At 36.8% G+C, this 20760-nt stretch overlaps 1 protein-coding gene across 7 annotated transcripts in view; it reads left to right on the top strand.

Annotated features, from left to right (window-relative positions):
- Positions 1-20760, top strand: part of PTPRM (protein tyrosine phosphatase receptor type M) — a 474059-nt gene that overhangs the window by 161442 nt on the left and 291857 nt on the right. For all 7 annotated transcript variants that reach the window (XM_062570156.1, XM_062570154.1, XM_062570152.1 and 4 more), the window contains exons 4-5: positions 724-802; positions 3396-3511. In XM_062570156.1, coding sequence (XP_062426140.1) covers positions 724-802; positions 3396-3511 — 195 coding nt within the window. The remainder of the gene's footprint in view (positions 1-723; positions 803-3395; positions 3512-20760) is intronic.

The following is a 20760-nucleotide window of genomic DNA, read 5'->3' as shown; positions in this document are numbered from 1 at the left end:
AAAGAAAGCAAAACCTCACACCCTGCGTTTGAGCACTAATCTCTTGTGTATTGCTTTGAAAATGTACCTGCTAAAGTTACTGGCATATTTTCTTCTATTCCATATAAACATTTTTGGGATGTTCAAAGCTAAGGCTGCCAAAATTTGGAGACGTTTACTTTTGAGTGTGCTTAATTCAAATGACAAGAACAGTCCATTTATTTTGTGACCTATTTATAGCCATTAAACAAACCGTGGCCAATGGATCTGCTTTACTTAGTTCACTACAGTAGGTGGAAGATTAAGAGCAGGAAAAATACACCCAGAAAACAGGTATGCATGTCTTTGATACTGTAGGAATTTCTGTATATTGCGTGTCACTAAATACAAATGGGCTTTTGCTCTGTAAGACAAAGAATCCAAAATGAAATATTAGCACATCAGCTGATTATTAAGTAACTATTTTGGCAGGTGCAATATTGGGGGCTTCTAATTCTTCATTGTGAACTACATGTGATTACACTGATAAATCTTCAAACATGTTATAAACATTAGTAAGTGTGATTTATATTATCATTCCTCTTAATTAAGAATAACAAATTTTGAAGGCTTTTGATTGTCTTTCAGGTAGTTCAGGTAGTTCTCAAAATGTTGAAAGAATTGACTTTATTTTTTTAATAACAGATTTTTTTATATTTTCTCTGTTACAAAGCCATTAACTGAAATTCTCTTTTTACTTCTCAGGTTGTTTTTGAAGTGGTCACTTCAGGTCATCCTGGATATGTGGCTATCGATGAAGTGAAAGTTTTAGGACATCCATGCAGTAAGTATCTATGTACTATTTTTAAGCCAGGCCTCCGAAATGAATATGGCATTATGCTTCAGTAAGCCTGAAGCAAAGGATAAGGCAAATGTCAGAAAATAATGTCATTGTTATAAAAATATGCTGAGTATATACAAAGTATTGCTAGTATTTGAGCACTGCACATTATTGGCTTTAAAAACAAGTTTTTGCATACAGCTTGGTATGGATTGGCATAAGGATCAGTCCCTGGCTGGGGCATCTAACAACTCCCTCAGAACAAAAATCATCACGATGTGTTGATCAGCTTTCTGTCAGCACCAAAAACTCAATGCAGGCACAAGCTGAAGCATTAGTGAGAGCAGATGGACAAAGCGAGAACTGAATATATATCATTTTTTCCCAAAGCTTGTAAGGAAGGAGACTCAGCTGGCTAAGGGCTGTGGCTTTGCTAAGCCAGATTGCTTAGGGCACTTTCCCTCAGTATTGTGCTTTGGGTTCGTGGCTAGATTTCTGCATTTTTTTATTCCCTTGTTCTTCACGTGTGTTTCCTTGTTCTCTAATGAAGGATATGTGATACTTAACTATTTATAACTCTTTAAAGAAGATGACAAAATAAAACCTTGTAAATGAACGCTTCAGTGTAGTAATCTAGATGCTGTCTTTGAACAGACTACTTAAGCTGTGATTATTTCATATATTTGCTATTTAAATAAGACATAATAAAAGCATACGTTCTGAGTTGTAGGTCATAATATTACTGACCAAATGACTGACTGAGGAAAAAGGCACCAGTGTATGTGCAATTGTTCACTTGTTTCTTATGACATACTGTACCTGCATGCATTATTTGTCATTTGTAAGCAAGACTGTAATTTAAAATAAAAAGTGGTTTATTGGTTAATCCTAAAGCACCTCATAAAAATGGTTTTAGTGTTACTGGCAAGAAGACACAGAAATTTCTTCCAATATGAAGACAGTTATGCAGAATCAGCAGCTCTGTTATTTCTGATTCACTTAGTTCTAAAAAACACAGAAGGATCTCTTGTTGTTAGGCAGTACTTGTGCTTAAACTGCATTTTGAATTTCTGTCTTCAATTCAGTACGATAAGTCTAAAGCAGCATTTTATCAGCTTAATAATTATGTCTGCATGGATTTTGAGAGGTTTGATCTCTCAGTAGAAATCAGCATTTCTATTGATCAATTCTCAAAACTTGTAAGTAGCTCTTACTAATTTGGAGATTGAATTATACCCTATATATGTACAGTGCTAACATGACGATGTTGAAGTCTAATAGCTTTAATGAAATAGTTCTTTGATAAGGTAACTACAATCTTGAAATTAAGATAACCAAGTCTCCTTTCCACATAGTGCATGACTGATAATTCAGAAAGACTTGTTTTCCAGAGCTGAGGAATATTGAGGAGAAGCTGAGTGGAGGTTAAAAGCAGATACAGAAAACAAAAATAAACAAAAAAATTAAAGCAGTATTTCTAATAGATTTTGCTGTAAGAACATTAATAATGACAACATCTCCTGTAGTGAGATATTAATTTGAAATATCTTATTCCATCTGCTCCATCTTACACTGACTTATGCTGGGTATTAGCTAGCCATTTTTTGGTAGCTGGTTGTTTAATATATTTCTCAAAACTGCAATTTCCCCAGTGACAAGCTCTTCTAAGAAAACATCATCAACACTTTAAACAATTTAGATGCTCTGCTAGAACGTGTATGTTTAGTTTGTCAGTGTATTACTAGTACTAACATTTCCATGACTAAAAGTGATGTTCAAAGCCTGGCTTATCTGCCAGTATAGACAGTACAAAAATTCTTGAAGACTCAAATAAGATTTGAATGGTTGGGAATGCTGGCTTTTCTAGGATCGTTCTCTGTATCAAATTTCTACATTTTTCTGTCTCATTTTGTTGACTTTTTCCAGTAAGACAAAATAAGCATGCTGTCTTTCCTCTGTCAGTGGATGTAGTTCTTGTCCAAATAGATACTACATTGGTTAGGTTGTTGGCAACTGTATTGCTTTCAGTGTTACTGAGAGCATTTTCTTTTTCTAAATGAAAAGTAAGTATTGTTATGAAGAGTGCATCATGTTCTGATTTTGTGCAGTATCATTGGAAAGACTTGTATTTAAAGAATGTAACTGTAGTTCATGAGAAATGTTGTATTAGCATTTTAGCTGTTTGATATGCTACAGTTCTAAAGGACCACCTCTACAGAAACTGTACCTAGTGAAAAACAAATACCTGTTTCCCTGACAACATCATTTAACTTCTTACTGTTTTGTTTACTTGGTAGTGTAAGTATCTAATATGTTTTTGTTCAAAACATCAATTACTTTTCAGTATAAACTTTATTAATATAGAGTGTTATTGCAAGAGGGATGCTGAGCTAAGATAATTTGCACAGCAGGAACAATAAAATAGCACCCTTCTCTTCTGCTGTTTCCCAGGTACAAAAGGATAAAAAATAAAATTAAACCATATAATGTTTCATTTGAACCTTTTAAAGCAGGGCTATTTCAAGTGCTCTAGTATATTAATCATAATTGGTACTTCCATGGTACATAACTTCATTATTTTTTTTTCTTTCAACAGCAAAAACTCCCCATTTCTTGCGTCTTCAGAGCGTGGAAGTTAATGCGGGGCAATTTGCTACTTTTCAATGCACTGCCAATGGTAGAACAAATACAGGTGACAGGCTCTGGTTGCAGGTAATTTCTTTCTTTCCTAATAGACTGAGGTTTTGAGGGGGAAAGAGGGGAAGTTCTCTACTTCGAAAGGAATGTAAAACATGTGGAAAAATAATAGAGTTGTTTGACTGTTTATCAATATTAGATTAGTGTCTTTGAACTGCTGGGTAGAATGGTCTTTTGCAGAAAATGATACTGGAAAATTTTCCTCTCTTGTTTCAATGGGATGTACTATTAAAAATGAAGGTACTGTTTATGTTATCTGTGGAGATAGTGAGTACATGCTAAATCCCCAAGGGAGAACATGTGTTCCACTTTCTCCTGGCATCAACGCTGGCTAGCTGAGACATTATACATAATGATATTCTTGGCTTGCCTCTATCTTTTTTTAGGCTAGTACTTTCTACTAAAATAGTTTTCTAAGAGTTTAAGTTTGGAGAAGATCATTATGGCAGTCAGATGTAACGTTGTGTGTTACGGAGTCATAGAATCTTACACATATTCAGTGGTCCCATAATTTTTGCTTATTGAATAATGTAACTTCTTGATAGATGTCAGATCTTGATTTAAAGATCTTCACCACACTTTTTTTCTTTCAATAGAAACAGTTTCCTTATCCATATGCATAACCATATATCAAACAGGTGCATCTTTCTTGATCTGTTTTAGTGAAGGATGTGCAAATTTAGCTGCGGTCTTGCTGCCTTTGTTCCAAAGGTCTCTGTTCTCTGCTACAAACCATAGTCTGTATTCAGACTTTGCATTAGGAAAATACCAACCCTTAGATTTCTGCGCTTTTCATATGTGAAAAATAACATACTAGAACAGGGACTTTGTCCATTAGAAGGCAGTAATGTTGCCTAGAACAATGTCTAAAGAAATCAGTCAGATAAAGCTAGAGTAGTACATGGAGAGGAAGGGATGGGAGAAATTGAAGGAAGAGTAACAGGTGGCAGAGAGAGAGACAAAATTCTGTATCTTTGTTGTTATTCAAACAATTTTAGACTTCTAGTACTGTTTCTCTTTCACATGGCACATAGTGCAAAATTTCATCATGTGTGCATAGATTTCAGAAATGATTTAAATGTAGGGGATGAGCTAAAATGGTGAAAAGTTGCAAGAAAACCAACACAAAAACAAATGAGTAAAACCACTTGAAAAACAAAGACAGGTATTTATGTGCATGTATACATGATTGACTGTTATGTTTATGTAGAAAGAGTCTGATGAAATTCAGTAGAAGGCAATGGAAATCTTCATTTTTATTGGGTATTGTATTCAACCTTTATACTTTCATAAGGCTGACATTTATCTAACCAGCTCACCCTTTAAGTGGTCAGTTTTACACTGTTGAATTAGTAAAATTAAAATCCTGTCTTTCCTAACTCACTGATATTTTTGAAAGAATGATTTTGCAGCTGTGAAAGGCGATCAGCAAATATGGGAAAATAGTAGGCTGTTATTTCATCAGTAATAACCTTTATAGTGCGTTTGAACTGTTGCATAATACTCTTTTGTAAAATTGAAAGTAGAATTCTGTGTGATGAAATTCTGATTCCACACATATTTGCACAGATTTGATGGCAGTATCATTTCAACTTTTGAATTTCTCACATGGAATTTAGCTTTTACATAATTATTTCCAATGCTGGAGTTTCATTACTTTATTTTAGAAATTAAATTTCTTTCTAGATTTTAGGCAGTATGAAATTATTCTTCTTAGCAGGTGTGATTCTAAAATATCTTTACTGAGCTCAGTTAAGTCATTCCTTGTTTACACATGGTTACAAGAAGATTTTTTTTCTCTATGCATAAAGAGTAAGAAAGTAGTGAAGGACAGCTGCCAGTTACTTTTTGAGGAGTTTCTGCTTCCTCCAAGGCCATTCTTCATTTAGCCTGCCCATATAACTGGAACTCTCTGTCGGTAATAGATCTAAGATTGTGCAAATTCCAGGTGTTCCTGGTACATGAACTTCTGGAAATTTGAGAGGATCTCCAGAATTGTTTGGATTTATTCCTGTACTTATTTGCCAGCTATCACAGATGTCTGGTGTTACTTAAACCAAGAACGATCAGACAGCTCCATGCCTTAATGCTGCATCTGAAGGTTTTTAGTATATGAGATTTGCAAGTTCCCATGATATAATTTTCGATAGGATTAACTGTGTTTAGTATACTAGACCACAGACCTGGAGTTCTCGATCAACTCATCTGAGGCCAATTATCAAATTCCTCATGGTGTGATATTGAGGAATTTGATAAACACCTGCTGTAGCATCTCATGACACTGCCATAGCACCATGACTACAATGCAAATACCTATAACAGCTGTCAGAAAATGTGCTCTATTCTGTGTTGTATGACTAGAACTGAATAGATGCTTTTAAGACCCCTTGGCTGCTGGTAGCAGTTGGACCAATATTCTATTATAAAAATATCTTAATCAAAGAGGTTCTTACGTACACTAGAGCTGGAATAGAATGAGTGCTGGTGTGTGGAAAATTTTATACTAACACTTAGGTAATAGGGATCCAGGTGGTAGAGGCCCACCTGGATGCAACTGTCTAACCTGCTCTAGGTGACCCTGCTGTGCGGGGAGGTTGGACTAGATGATCTCCAGAGGTCCCTTCCAACCTTGCTGATTCTATGGTTCTATGATTGTAATCTGACTGGACTTCACAATACCAAAAAATCCAGAGATAACTTGCTTACGAATGGTTTCTAGTACTTAGCTTTTTTTTGCAAATTTGTATTGTTTTCCAGATTTGTATTGCTAGTATGAACTTCAGACAGATCACCTGGGTAAAATCACAATCCAGCTGAAGCTGTGATGTTTCTGATTGACTGAGGCAGTGACGGGATTTCATTCGATTCTTCTCTCTTTCACGAAGTAGCCTTCAACTTATATTCAGCTGTAGACTTTCAGTAGTTCAGTTCAGTGGTTTACTTTTTTTAGCAAATAGATACTTTACTTTTTACACTGTGTTGGACTTTGAGGGATAGATGGTCCTTTAAAAAATAAATAATTGTAATTGAGTTGGTTAGTTTATTCTCCTTGTCTTTACACAGCAAAGTGGCAAACAGCATAGGTGTCCTTAATAAAGCTAGGCCTAAGTGAAATCTGTTCAATTTGATTTTCTTTTCAAGCCTATCCCACTTGCCTAAAAACTGGAATATGAAGTCTGTTAACTTATGGAATATTACGGAAATGTTTGCAATTGAAAGGGCATACCTCACATCACAAGCTAGCTGCCTGAGTAATACTATTGAGCCAACAGATTTGTTCCACGATCCTGTCTGTGATGAATACATACCATTTCTGAGGAAGGGGAGACAGAAGGATGTCATCTGTTCAATAGTGCAGTGCTTTGCCATGTTCTTCTTGACCCTACCAGGCAGCAGTGCACCCTAGTGCATGGGCTGAGATTGCAGGCACGTAAGATAATTTGATAACAAATTTTGGGTAATTTTAGTGATATCACTTCAAATGAAATGAATCATGAACACAGCACAGCATCATACGAGCTTTGTTTTTGTTGTTGGAACTGATGTCCAGTTAAAAGAGTGGTTAGCTATGCTTATGAATTCAGTGTCCTCATTAGCTTATCTTCTAAACATTAACATACCCAAAAATAAATCTGGTGACACTAATGAAAGAATGTTTATAATTAACAGATTTGTCCCATCTGCTTACATTTGCTTTGTCACATGTGTGGGCAGCATAGGTTATTGTCAGAATGGGAGTACTCTTTCTGTTCTATCGAATGATAGAGTGTAAATGTGATTCCTGTGCTCTTTTCTGGGCTTCCACTATAAATGCTGTAGCAATCACTATTTTCTTTTTTATTAAACAGTTTATCTTTGAAACTACAAGGTCCAGAAGTTAACACCAGCAATAAGATAAAGCAGTAGGCAGTAAAGAAACTGGGAATCCCAAGGACTTGGAGACATTTCAGAAGAAGCAAAAAAGATACATTTGTACGTGGGAACCATAGTCGGAATTTGTAAGGAAATGAACTCAGGGAACGTACAAAAGTTGATGAAATGGTGAAGTGAAAGCAGCTGAGGCAATGCAGTGTCTTTTGGAAAGCTTCTGTTAATGTCTTATTTAGTAAATTCCAAGAAGAAACACAAATCTGTATTGTAGGAGAAAGAGGGTGGAACTCTTTTTTGCAAGTGGCCTTCTTTTGGTGCATCCGTTTAAAAAGTGAACAGTTTGCTTTCTAGCAGCAGCTTTGAGCGAGAAATTTGCAGCTTGCAAGGAAAAACTAGGCTTAGAAAATTTAGTAATCATTTAAAAAGGTAAATTTCTTTCAATCCAAGCTCAAGATACACTCATGCATGTATTTTCTTCTCTGCACGTATGTGAAGTTTGAAATTGTGTATGTTGCATAAGTATATATTGAAACTATTGTATTAAGTAGTAACTTAAAATTATTATCAAATGAAACTAGTTAAATATTAATATATTCGAAGCAATACGTAGGAGAAGTTACGCCTCTACAGCCTCAAATTTGGAACCTCTTGAGCCGATTTTTTTTTAAACTACATACCAACATCTATTTTTTCCTGCAGAATCCCCAGCTCTTTCAATATAGTGGACAGTATTCAGTTGATGAATAGCTCCGTAATACTCAGATACTTTCACGCTAGTATAAATGTGACCTTGCTTTGTTTAGTAAATGCTCTACAAGTCAATTCTGAAAGCAGACTTACTCATTTTCTGATGGAGTCTTTGTTACTAATCTTAGTGCTTCACACTAAGTTATAAGTTATTTCTGTGTGATGGTGGAGTGATATTATCTTCATTTTACAGTTGAGGAATAGAGACACAGAGAAATCGAAGTAAAACGTATCTCTAACTTTTAGAAACCTAGTATGAAGCATCTTGGCCTGATTTTCTGTGTATAAGGCATTAGCTCTTTCTGTCCTCGGTGTCCACTGAAGTTAGTTGCAATAGTGAGTGCTCAGTACTTCTGCGAATCAACCTCAAAGCCTAAAACCAGGCGTCTAGAATATGAGTACACAGTTAGTGGATTTCTGGGCAAAGTATCATTTAGTTGACTTGACTGACATCACATAAAATCTCTGTGACAGAGGCACAGCTGTTAAACTATAAAATTGTAAAGATTGTGCAATTCTCTGACTTGTTCCTTAGCTTCCAACTTTTGTCACCCGTTAGTGAGAGATCCCTTGTTTAATTCATAAGATAGCCTACACAGCTCTGGTTCATCCCTAGAGCAGGTTCATCTTGTGGCCTTAATGTATGGGGAATGATTTTTGTGAGCAAAACAGAGTATGCAATCATGCAAGTGAGTTCTGTATTACATGCACGTTGGGACCATAAGAAGTTTCATAAGCAATTTTAGTTCTGGCATTTTCTAGTTTTGTAGTGCTTGACTTTTCAAATTTAGTAATATTCTACTTGATGAATGTGTTTGTGTATTTCACAGTTTAAAACAACAAATTGCAAAAAAAAACAAACAAACCCACAGACATGCCATCTCGGTATCCTGTTGAAATCTACATTGTATGTGAAAAAGATTGAAAACTGAAGTTACATTATGCAGATTCATGCTAGTTGAGTAGTCTGAAAAGCACTAATTGATCATTACATTAGATGAGGAATTACATTAGATGAGTACTGCCATGCAGTACTATAGGCAGCAGAGGAATAAGGCTCTGGGACTACAGATGGCTTCAAATTCTCAAAAAGACTGTGCCTGCTTTGGCATGGACTTTCTTGTCCGTTATACTGAGACTTAACCTCCAACCTTTGATTCTTTTACCTGCCTCATGTCCTCCAACATGCAGCTTTTTCAGCTCTTACTCCAGTCTTTCCCTTCTACTTCCTGACTCAATGTCTCTTCAGCTTCTTTTACCTGAAATCCCAGTTTCCAACTTTTATTTATTGTCAAATTCGTCTGCTAACCACCCCCCAGGGTTTTTGTTATACTCGCTCATGTCTGCAGCCCTTACTCTCATTGTAATTTTCCGAGACACTCATCCAGTGCCTAGTTCTCCTATCTTGTCCCAAGTCCTTCTGCTCAACCAATCCCATGTCTCTCCACTGCAGGCTGACTCTGGGACAATTTTGTTTGCTCTTTTCTTCCTGCCATAGAATCAGTCTTTCCTTATCCAGATTTTCACTTGCCTTCAATCTTACTTCTTTTACGGACTTTCTTCCTTCTCTCCATGTAGACTCATAAGTGAGTTCTCCCAGGGAAGCTTTTATTTCAGTCCTGTCTTGATCTTTTCACCTTTTGTACTTCACCATCTCGTTCTTATCCTAATTTGCAGCTGGTTCATTGAGTTCCTGTCTGTGCTACTTGTTTTTAGGATGATCCAGAGTGAAATTTTCAAAGGAATAGGTGTTCAGATGATATGCAGGTAACATGAAATTCTTGTGATACTATTTTTTAAAGATTTGTTTTAGTATCACTAAACGTGTGGGAATTGATTTTTCACAGATTTGTACCTTGACATAATGTGGATAGCTTTTCTTGAGGGAAAGGTTCCTCAAACAGTGAAGAGCTGAAGTAAAATCTTTTTCCTAGCTTCATTCTTTGAAAGTATCTGAAATTCATGCAGTTATTTAAGAATAACAGTCTGAGATGCACGCCTTATATTACAGAAATACAGACATAAGAGCAAAAATTTGTCAAAGATAAATGAACAAAATGAGGATCTTATTATAGATTGTGTCTGATGGTCTTTAATAAGCAGCAGTATTAGACTTAAGAATCCTGGGAGAGTGATGCTATTCTCTGATTAAAGGGGAGAGGCTGAAATCCTTCACACCTCTTGTTCGTACATGCAGAACACACGCCACTTCATTTGCAGCCAAGAAACTGAGACAGAAGCATTCTAAAGGCCAGTCATCTCTACCAGATGTAAACAGTTTATTACCTGTTAATAAGGGTTTTGGCTTTTCTTCTTGACTCTCCCAAAAGCTGTCCTTCACCCTACTTCAGTGTATCTTAGATAATCTTTTGCTGAAGAGGATGAAAGATTTTGTTCCCCTTCCTGTAAAACTGCAAAACTCATATGCATTATTTATTATTATTCAAAAGAAGATGTACTATCCTGTGTCAGAGAGAGTTCTGGAAAGCAAATTCTTTTCCTTAGAAGAACACACACACACATGCATGCATGCACACCTGCACAAATGGGAGATATCAAAAACAACCTCACCTGAGTGTAGAACCAGTGTTACGACTTCTGGCAAGGTTTGAAAACAGAATATATTTACAGGATATACAAATTTTGTGTGTGTGCATGTGCTTGTCTGTGTAAATCATGTAAGTCCTACAGTTTCATAAGCATTTTTTACCATGTAAAGTTACTGAAGCTTTCACCTACTTAATTGACATTTCCATGTGTAAGCCTGGAAATGCTTATGGAAAAAAATGTTTTAACCATTTTTTGAATACTAAGATAATGAAGCAATCTTTTCTTTATTAACAATGTTTGGATTATGCAATGTCCAATGGGCTATGAGCTCTGAGTGAAACTGCTCCTGCATTATCTGCCTTCAGTATGAATTTTTTGATGCCTATAATATACTTAAGCCTGTGCTTCATTCTATCATGGCACAGCTTTGGTGTCCCTGCAGTACTGTGCCATGTATTTTTACAAACATAATAAGAACTGAAATACTGCTTTAAATTTGTCTGAAATTGGTCAGCATGTCTTGCATTCTTGAGGAGAGAGGAAAAACTGGGAGACTAACACAAATAATGACAACCAGACAATTCTTGCCCATTTCCTTAGCTTAAGCTAAAAAATGAAAAAAAAAAAATGTAAACTGATTACACCTGACTAATAGAAAAACTTGTATGCATGTTAGCAGCTATGTATAGTGTTCATTATGTATCACAGTAGTGCTTTTTAATGAATACAATGCACATACTGCATTATAGAGACCAGTTACAAGTGGTGTACTCTAATGGCTGGGGTCACTGCTTTTTTTAGCTCTAATTAACAACTTGGATGAAGGGACAGAGTGCACTCTCAGCTAGTGATGATACAAAACTGGGAGGAGTGGTGATACAGCAGAGGGCTGTGTTGCCATTCAGCAAGACCTGGACAGGCTGGAAAGATGGGCAAAGAGGAACCTCATGAAGTTCAGTAAAGGGAATTGTAAAGTCCTGCATCTAGGGAGGAATAACCCTGTGCACCAGGTCAGGCTGGGGCTGACCTGCTGGAGAGCAGCTTGACAGAGAAGAACCTGGTGGACTGGTGTGTCCTAGTGGACATGTTGACCATAAGCCAGCAATGTGCCCTCATGGCAAAGAAGGCCAGCAGCATTCTGGGCTGCATTAGATGGCATCCTGGGCTGCATTAGCCAGAGTCAACAGCAGGTTGAGGGAGGTGATCCTTCCCCTTTGCTCAGCCCTGCTGACGGCACGCATGGAATACTGTGTCCAGTGCTGGGTTCCCCAGTGCGAGAGAGACATGGAGCCACTGGAGCAAGTCCAACAAAGGGCCGCAGAGATGATGAAGGGACTGCAGCATCTCTCATATGAGGCTGAGAGAGCTGGGACTGTTCAGCCTGGAAAAGAGAAGGCTCAGAGGGATCTTATTAATGTGTATAAATAGCTGTTCTCTCTCTCTGTGTGTGTGTGTGTGTGTGTGTGTAAAGAGGATGGAGCCAGACTTTTCTTGGTGGTGCCAAGTAACAGGACAAGAGGCAATGGACATGACCTGAAACACACAAAAAAATTCTTTACTGTGACAGTAACAGAGCGCTGGACCAGGCTGCCCTGAGAGGTCATGGAGTCTCCATCTTTGGAGATGCTCAAAGGCTGACTAGACACGGCCCTGGGCAACCTGCCGTAGCTGACCCTGCTTGAATAAGGAGGTTGGACGAGATAATCTCAAGGAGTCCCTTGCGGTCACAGTGATCCTGTGATAATATTTTAATTAAATATTCTTATCTGTAGCATTTAGCAAACTTACTGAGAAGGAAGTACTGAAATGAAATTTCCTGGGTGAGGCGAGATGTTGTGCATCAGTGTACACACTGTTTTTCAATAGCTGATTGGATTTCTCTTTTTTCCCCATTCCTCCTCCCCTTTCTTCCCCCCTCTTGGACCATCTTTTCTGTTAAATCCTACTCATGCCAGTTTACATATCTTACTTCTTATTTAACAACTTGTTCAGTCTTAAAGGAAGAGAAAGAAAATCCTCAGCAACAAGAGCTCGCAAGAGAGGAACCACAAAGTAGTGGGGATGGGGCTTTGGCTATCAATGAATTCTGACCTATTAAACCTCTGATCATGCTCTAGTTCCAGCAGTTTATGTGGGAGAATAGTATTTTGCTAGGAGAATATCAGAAATACAAAGTCATCCATTAGTGCAGAGGCTGCAGTCTTGTAATGCATATAAAATTAGAGTAATATAAAAAGTATATATATATATATATAAAATATACATATTAAAATGAAGCTCCTTTTCATATATTTTGTGAAAGTGAAGAAAAGAAAAGGCAAACAATAGATACTTTAAAACATCTGTGGAACAATCTGCATATCCCTGTTCCTCACTTAAATAATTTCATTTTCCAGCCCAATTTCATAAAGAGATACATGCAATACTCTTATATTAGTTTTTTGGTTTTATGATTATTTGAATTCTGCTCGAGGTTTAATTTGCACAAACTCTTGTCAAATTAATTTCTAGGAGACAAACTTGTATTGTTTTGATCTTCTGCATTGTAAGAACTTTGATAAAATGTGATAGAAGGATTTAGTTTAATTTACTTCATTTTCTCTTTCCCTAAAGAAAAGCATAAAAAGAAGTGTAACAAATCTTAGCTTTCTTGCTGAACATCAATGCAATCTTGATAAAATTTTAAAGTATGTGTTAGAGATCCCACACCAAATTCTTGTAAGAAGGTATCTATATTTTTATTTGTTGCTCTACTCTAGCTGTGAACAAATGCATATGCTTCAAACTTCATACCTTAAAACAGTATATGCTTAGATTATATGAAAAGTCAAATACATTTTTGAAAGTGTATACCTAAACTTCCCAACAGGTCCTCTACAAAGGCTAGATGCTCATCCTTTGAGCAAGACAAATTTGTTGCCTGTGTGATGAGCACGGTTGTGAACAACTGCACTGCTTCTGTCTGGGCACCAGGATTGAAGACTGCATCACGCTCAGAGCGATCCGTTTCTTTTATCCTTTGCGATGCAGTCTCTCACTAGGGGTGAAACCAGACAGGCTTTCTTTTCCTTGGGCTTGTTAGTTTTATTCTTATCTGTATATGCATTTGGTAATCTTCCACTGTTGCTTAAGATTTCTATTACAGAATTCTTAATTATTCATGATGCCAGAGACTGAGAGAAGTTATATAATTATGTATGGTTAATGAAAAATCCAGGCCAACATATTTTAAAAACAGAAGGACATCTCCAAATCAATGTATCTGTGAAGCTTTCAGCATGGACCAGTAGAAACTATTCTAGCTTAGTATTTTTATCAGTAAACCATACGTGACTGAATTTACAAAATACATGTTTGGAGTGTTATAGGAATGTACGCTAAAGCTCACTTTCCTCCTTCTACACCATTTCTCCTTTATAGGTTATTGTCAGACAAGCTGAGTGACACTCCAGATGCTGCATACTCTTATATTGTCCCTGGCTTTATTCTTCGAGTGCTAAGGTTGGTTTTGGAATAGTTTTCCAAAATCAACAAACTAGAATACAGTCGAAAGTCTTGGAAACAGGAATATTGCCAACTTGCCACTCTCCTATTTTTACATCCAAGCACACTGAAGCCTTTCCAGCCCAGTGGTGTGCTACCAAGACTGGTTCTTGCAAAAGATTCCTGGATGTCCCTTAGAAAAATAAATGTAGAATAAACGGAAAAATATAAGCCAACTTGCAAAGTCAATGCCCAGGTTCAATCACGGACGGATATTAGACTGACATCTTATTTCCACCCACTCCCCATGCTGTGGTTCACAGAGCTGCTATGACCAATGAAATGCACAGCTGGAAAGCTAAAACGCCAGATGGTGTAAAAGCTACTGTAAATCTAACTGGTAGCCTTATGCTACTTGTATAAGATGATGCCACTGTAATAACAGAGACAAAAATGAGCTTTATACTCTCCCTCTATAAACATTCCAGAAGCTTGGCCAGCAAAACTGTTTTACATGGTAAGCGTCCTAAAGCACACACATTGCACAGCCAGTCACAAAAGCAAAATGTCTGTAAGCATGAGGAAACATCAGCATATTTTGCTGATTATATTAAATAAATGCGTATAAGAGTAATCGGAAGAATAAAGTTCACTCCCAGTGTCATGAACCAGTCCCACCATTCCTGAGTGAAAAGGGATCCAGAAGACATTTTGGAAACTTAAGATGTTATCCAAAATATTAGATTTCTGATGACAATACCTGACAGAAGTCACTATAAAGTTTTACATATGGCATCAGTCAGAACCTTTTGATACAACAGACAATCTTAGATCAGCAAGCAGCACAGCCCATGCTGGTAGTGATACTAAAAAAACCCACCAACATCTAAAAACTTTAGGTATGTGGTTGTGAGCAAAAATGGTTATTGTAATGCCAGAAAAGTAAGCTACCTTTGCTACAGCAGAACAAAAGTACAACTGGTTCAGGAGGAGAAGTGCTTGGCTCTGTAGTGGTGCTAGTCCTGCCTCTCCATCACGTTGCAAGGAGCAATAAACTTTGGAGAGTAATACTCTCCAAAGGCCTTATTTCAGCAGCTGCCTGCCTTGAGGTTAGGATGCTTTGCCGAGAGTATGCTTATGACGCTAAAATTTGTATTTCATTTTCAACATATATGTCATCATTGCTGCTTCTGATGGGAATATGCAGTCTGAAAGTTTGTAACAGCCATATTAACATCTTGCCTCTTGAAAATAGCCCTTTTATCACAAGAATGTTCTCTAAATTCGTAATCCTTTGTCTGTGTAGTAATCTCATGTGATCAAAAGAGATTTAGGGGAAAAAGTAAACCTGAAAAATCTGTGAATGCAGAAGTTTTACTTCTAGAGAAATACTGGAAGCTCTGTGAAATCTGCTAGGGCCTTGGCTGTGAACAACAGTACAGAACCTTGAAATACTTGGAAACAGCTTTGCAGAGTTTGTTTCTGAACACCCCACAATGTCGATGGATTTTGATCCTCCTCATCTGCTGAAGAAGGTGACCTCTTGCACCATCTAGATACAAGAAGAGTCTGAGGTATCACCTAAAAGAGTTGCTATTATTTTTGTTTAACCAGGATTTAACTTGGACTTTGGACAAAAAGTTTGTGATAATAAGAAGTCGATTTTTTTCTCTTTCTGTCTGCCTGCCTTTTTTTTTTTTTTTTTTTTTTTTTTTTTTTCGGTCTATTTGAGAACTGTGTTTCAAATGTTCAGAAACTCTCAGGTATTGGTATGCAGAACATTTGCTTAACTGGAATCTTGTGGACATACGCAAGTTAGGAGGGATTTCTGCCATTCTGAGTTGACTCCATGCCTCTCTGCCATCCATGTCCTTTCCCAGCTATGACAAGTTCTCATTTGGTGATATGATACCTAAGAAAAGGTTTTTGGGGGTGTTGCGTTTGTTTCTTTTAGCAGCCTAACCTTTTTGATATTCTTACCTGAATTTGAAAATGAAGTGGCTGACGTAGTGTTTGTTTTCCACGAAACTCAGTGTGATATGTTAATCCTAGTTGTCCTGGAGTGCTTAATAATCTACAAGACAGTAAATGACAATCTGAGATAATGAAACATTTCACCTGTGCCACTGGGGATCAGTTAAATTCAGCTCGCTTTTCAGCAGCGTGTTAAGCATGCCTGTTTCTGGACCCTGAAGACTGCCTTGATGTGGAACATAGTGACTTGTTCAGCAGTAGTGGAATCACTTACGGACAGATACAAGCTATTGGTGAAATAAATTCAATAAGCTTTCTGTGTTGTGCTGTTGGACCTTTGGGAGAAGGAAACAGAGGCCTTTACGATGAATACTGTACTTAAATTTTACAAGCTGACTGCTGGGAGGTATGATGTTCAGCTTGGAGTTGAACGTCGGCTTCTTTTTTTTGACACCAAGGGCTATTAAAGCTGTTTCAAGACAAAGAGAACTGAAGTAAGGATTAAATTAAGCCCAGAGGAAAGATGACAGGAAGGAAATAGAGCACTGAAGGAGGTGTGCGTTTGGGGATTCAGGGGAGTTGTTGGACTCTGTAATTAAGGCTAAAACACCTCCAGCCAGTTTCTTCTACAGTAGCTTCTCTGTGACATGAAGAAATGTATACACTACTTATTACTATATTACGTATTCCTGGGTATTACTGCCATGATTATCTTTATTTGCAAGGTGCACTGTCACTGTTGAGGCGTTTGCTTTAGCTTCCTTTTCTGTGGGTATTCGCCTCTTCCGGCCGTTCATTGCTCCCTCGTAGCAAAGCCTTTTCGGGAGGCAGCCGTCCCACCCTGAACGGGGCCTAGCTGGTGGGTCATGAAGCACTTGTGCTTCTTCCTTTCACTCTTGCTACTTCTTCCTTGATCTGCTTTGTTGAACTTCGTATCCCTTTGGCTTTGTTGGTTATTCTGATGTTTTTAAACTTTTGGGTAGACTTGTTGGCCCCAGAGTTTACCTGTTCGAATTTCTTCATCTTGTGCCTGTGTTCTTCCTAGGAGGTTAGCACTTAACCCATGAAGAGAGCCTGGGACAGTGACTGCGTTACATTTTAGTCCTGTAATCTGCTTGGACAGAAGACGCAGACAAATGCCTGCCTTAGTACATTTTGCATTGTATGTGTCAATGAAAGTTATACTAAAGATCTTTTCTTTCTCGTTTTCTCTCCATCATCTCTTTCCCAGACCCTTTGCAGCCAGTGTGTGTAGAATTCCAAAACAGACTATTTAAAATCACGTAACTAGCTCTTCATTTTTCAGCAAGGCATTCATCCTACTCGCTGTAGTTTTTAACACAAATGGAAATATGATGAGAAGCGCTTAGGATTCCATATGTCAAAGAATTTGATGCAATCCAAAGTGCGGCTGTGGCAGAACGCTTAGCAGATATGTGGACTGTTGCCGTAACTTCTTTATGTATAAAATATAAACCTTTCCTTTAGAGAGAGACTTCCTAGTGCTCTGTTTTTTCCAGATGTTTCTGAGCATATAATTCCCTACAAGTGGTTTTGGATTCTATTGTGTGCTAGTAAAGATGAATTCCAAGAAGGCTTGTGATATTTTACATTTTTATATGCACTAACAAGTTATTGGAGAATGTTAACACTTCTCAACTACTCTGAATTTTCATATAAAAATTAAAAAAATAGATTGAGCAGGGTTCCTCCCCTTTTAAAATCTCTGTGTAGTAATAACATTTTTGCTCTTGTCAGAATGATATAGAACAATTCAGCGCAGAAACACAAAATAACTGTTTTGGGTAAATTACACTGAGTTTAATGACTCCAGAAAAAGTAGTAATCTCTTTGTTTACTTTCTATACATTTAGTTGTATCTTCAGTAGATGTCATTGCTTAATATTTGATAATTTAATGGAAAGACTACTAGGTCTGTGACTTTAGTAGTATTTTAGAAGATTACCTGTTGTCTCTAACAAGCATTTCATTTTGGTCATAGTGTACAGAGATTTAAAGATAGCTGTGTCATTTGGAGAAAAGGGTCAGTTATCAAACATTAGAACGAAACCTGAAATCTTTCTTGAAGAGTAAAATAACATTTTGCTTGAATGCCCGTTAGTTACACATGCCAAGTGCAATTCTGACTCATAGTAGAATAATTCCAAATAGAACAATAATAATCGTTTTCCAGTGTGGCCTCATTACGTGAATGAAATATGCGTTAACTTACACAGATGTAATAAGCGTAGGATAATCACAGGATCTGTGGGGGTTCTAGGTTAGGTTGACAAACAGTCGTATTTGTTAGGAAAGCAATTCTAGAAATTCAGAGGTAAAGCCAAGTTATCTTAATTATTAGGATGAAAAATACAAACTTGGGAAGCAATTTTATTGAAGTATTAATTACTGTTTGATTTAGATTTTACATATATTTTAAACAAAATTACTTCTGGCACTGCTGATATTGTTTGAGATCCCACTGGTATGAATCTAATCATAATTTTATAAATGTGCATATTTGAAAGTGGAATAATGCACAACCTTTCTTTTATTAAATGTGTGAAAAGCTGCTTAATCTACCTTCATGGACAGAGAGGGTGACTGGCCAATGATTTCTCTTGTCTCTTTTGGAAAAAGAGTTGAAACGTGCCTTGAGAGTGATTAATGTAGTGGTAGTGCTTGATCTAACATCCGCGAAATCCAATCCCTTCAAATTACTGCTGCATTTTTGTTAAAACTATTTCTGAAAGGTTTAATATATATCTTGTAGCTGCTAAATTGCTGTTCATTTAAAAGACTTAGAGTTAGTTCATTGCATACAAGAGACTGTAAGTCTAATTTAAATAACCATCAACCTGTTTTTTTCATTCTAGCTTGCCTAGAATGGAAAAATAATGTGCATTTTAAGGTGCTTTAAGTTGTCTCTGTATGCATTTAATATGCTGGTTCTAGGAATATGAATTTTCTAGCTGGGTTAGCTGTGACATTAAATTAAGAGTTTTTTCACGTCCATGTGTATTAAATAACACTTTGTTTAATAGAAAATTTATTCCTAAAAATGACTCATCAGTTAAATATAGTCATCTGTTGGCTTAAATAGCACTTTTGAATGCATGTATGTTTTCTTACAAGCTTTTTCTGAACATTTGAAAAATGTTAGCAGCCAATGGAATCTGTTTTCATCTCTGTTTCTTTTCTCTTTTGAATCTCAGCATCTTGCAGTCTGTATTTAGTGGTCAAAATTCCTCTACTGTAAGAAGGTAGGATAACTCTGCCTGGGGGACCTAGCCTTCCTAGTCTGAGCAGATCTAGTGTCAAATGGTTAAGGCAGTTTTTTCTTTCCAAAGAATAAAGTGTTGTGTTCACACTGTTGTCCCAGTGGCAGGAGAAGCTAGAAGTCTCAATGTACAGTAAAGCCTTAATCTTTCGCATGACAAAACAGAGCTACCAGGTGAAGTAAAAGGAACTGTGTTTATCTTGTTGAGTTGTAAAAAACTAACGTAAAGATATTACAAAGTTGCTCTGATAACCTCTTTTTTTCGTTTGTATTAACCTGATATAATGAATTCATCACCACAGTGTGGTGCAGTGAAACATGAATTCTATACCATTTTATGCAATGGAGGTAGTAAATTATAGATTTGTCATGTTTTGTTTAATTTTTGATAAGATACGATGTATTTGTGAACACTCAGATAGGCTTCCATATAAAAACTGTTTGAAACATCTCTCAGTAAATTTCAGAATCTATTTTAATAAAAGTGGGATAAAGTTTTTATTTACTATAGTAACTGAAGTGATAGGTCCTTAACTGATCTGCTTTATTTGTGGGACTTCAGAATGTTGCGTTAGGGAGTTTCAAGAATCTTACTTTTTGTGAATGTTATTGAAAATACTATGTTAAAAACTTCTTCAGGATCTGCAAATATGTTCAATTAATGAATGCTCCATTGATACAAATACGTTATTTCTACCCATTCTAAATGAAACAGCTTTTGACAATTGGAGCAGAGGGATGGTCATTTATCATACATTTTGCTTAGAGAGACCTTTTTTTATAGAAAAGGAAAAAAAATGATGTCCTCCTTCATATTTCAGAGTTAAGAGTTAACTCTACTGTTGGAGTGACTGTTGTCACTGTGTGACTGTGTGACTGTGTAACTTGCTGAAGACACTATGCAGTGCATCAGTGAGAAAGGAATGAGAATCGCAAATAAAAAGAGAGCAAAGCTGTATGGGTACAGTTAAAACAGAAACCTTTCTGTATTCTTGTATCACTTTATAAACAGCATTTTTCAAACTAAAAATAATCTTTAACTATTTGGCTGTTGCTGAAATAAGTGTCGGGAAGATAGCTTTGGGGTTTTTTTTTGTTTTGTTTTTTTTGTTTTAACTGTGATGGAGCCAGTTTTTACCCTCCTTTATAATGCCTGTGGATTAAATTTATCATATACTTGAATTCATTACCTTCATTTCAATTCTTTTATCCCTAACTCAAACTCGACTTAATTAGGCAGCCTTCCTACTCATTTACTGTCATTCTTGGAGAGGGAAAACTTGCTGTCATAAACTACTATTTCTTGTGGAAAATAAAGGAACGATGTTTTAGTCGTTGTCTATTACAGAGACAAAAGTCT

The sequence above is a fragment of the Rhea pennata genome, chromosome 2 (assembly GCF_028389875.1).
Source record: "Rhea pennata isolate bPtePen1 chromosome 2, bPtePen1.pri, whole genome shotgun sequence".
Taxonomy (NCBI): Eukaryota; Metazoa; Chordata; class Aves; order Rheiformes; family Rheidae; genus Rhea; species Rhea pennata.
The sequence above is the reverse complement of the archived record's forward strand: the minus strand, read 5'-3'. Positions and strand labels throughout refer to the sequence as shown.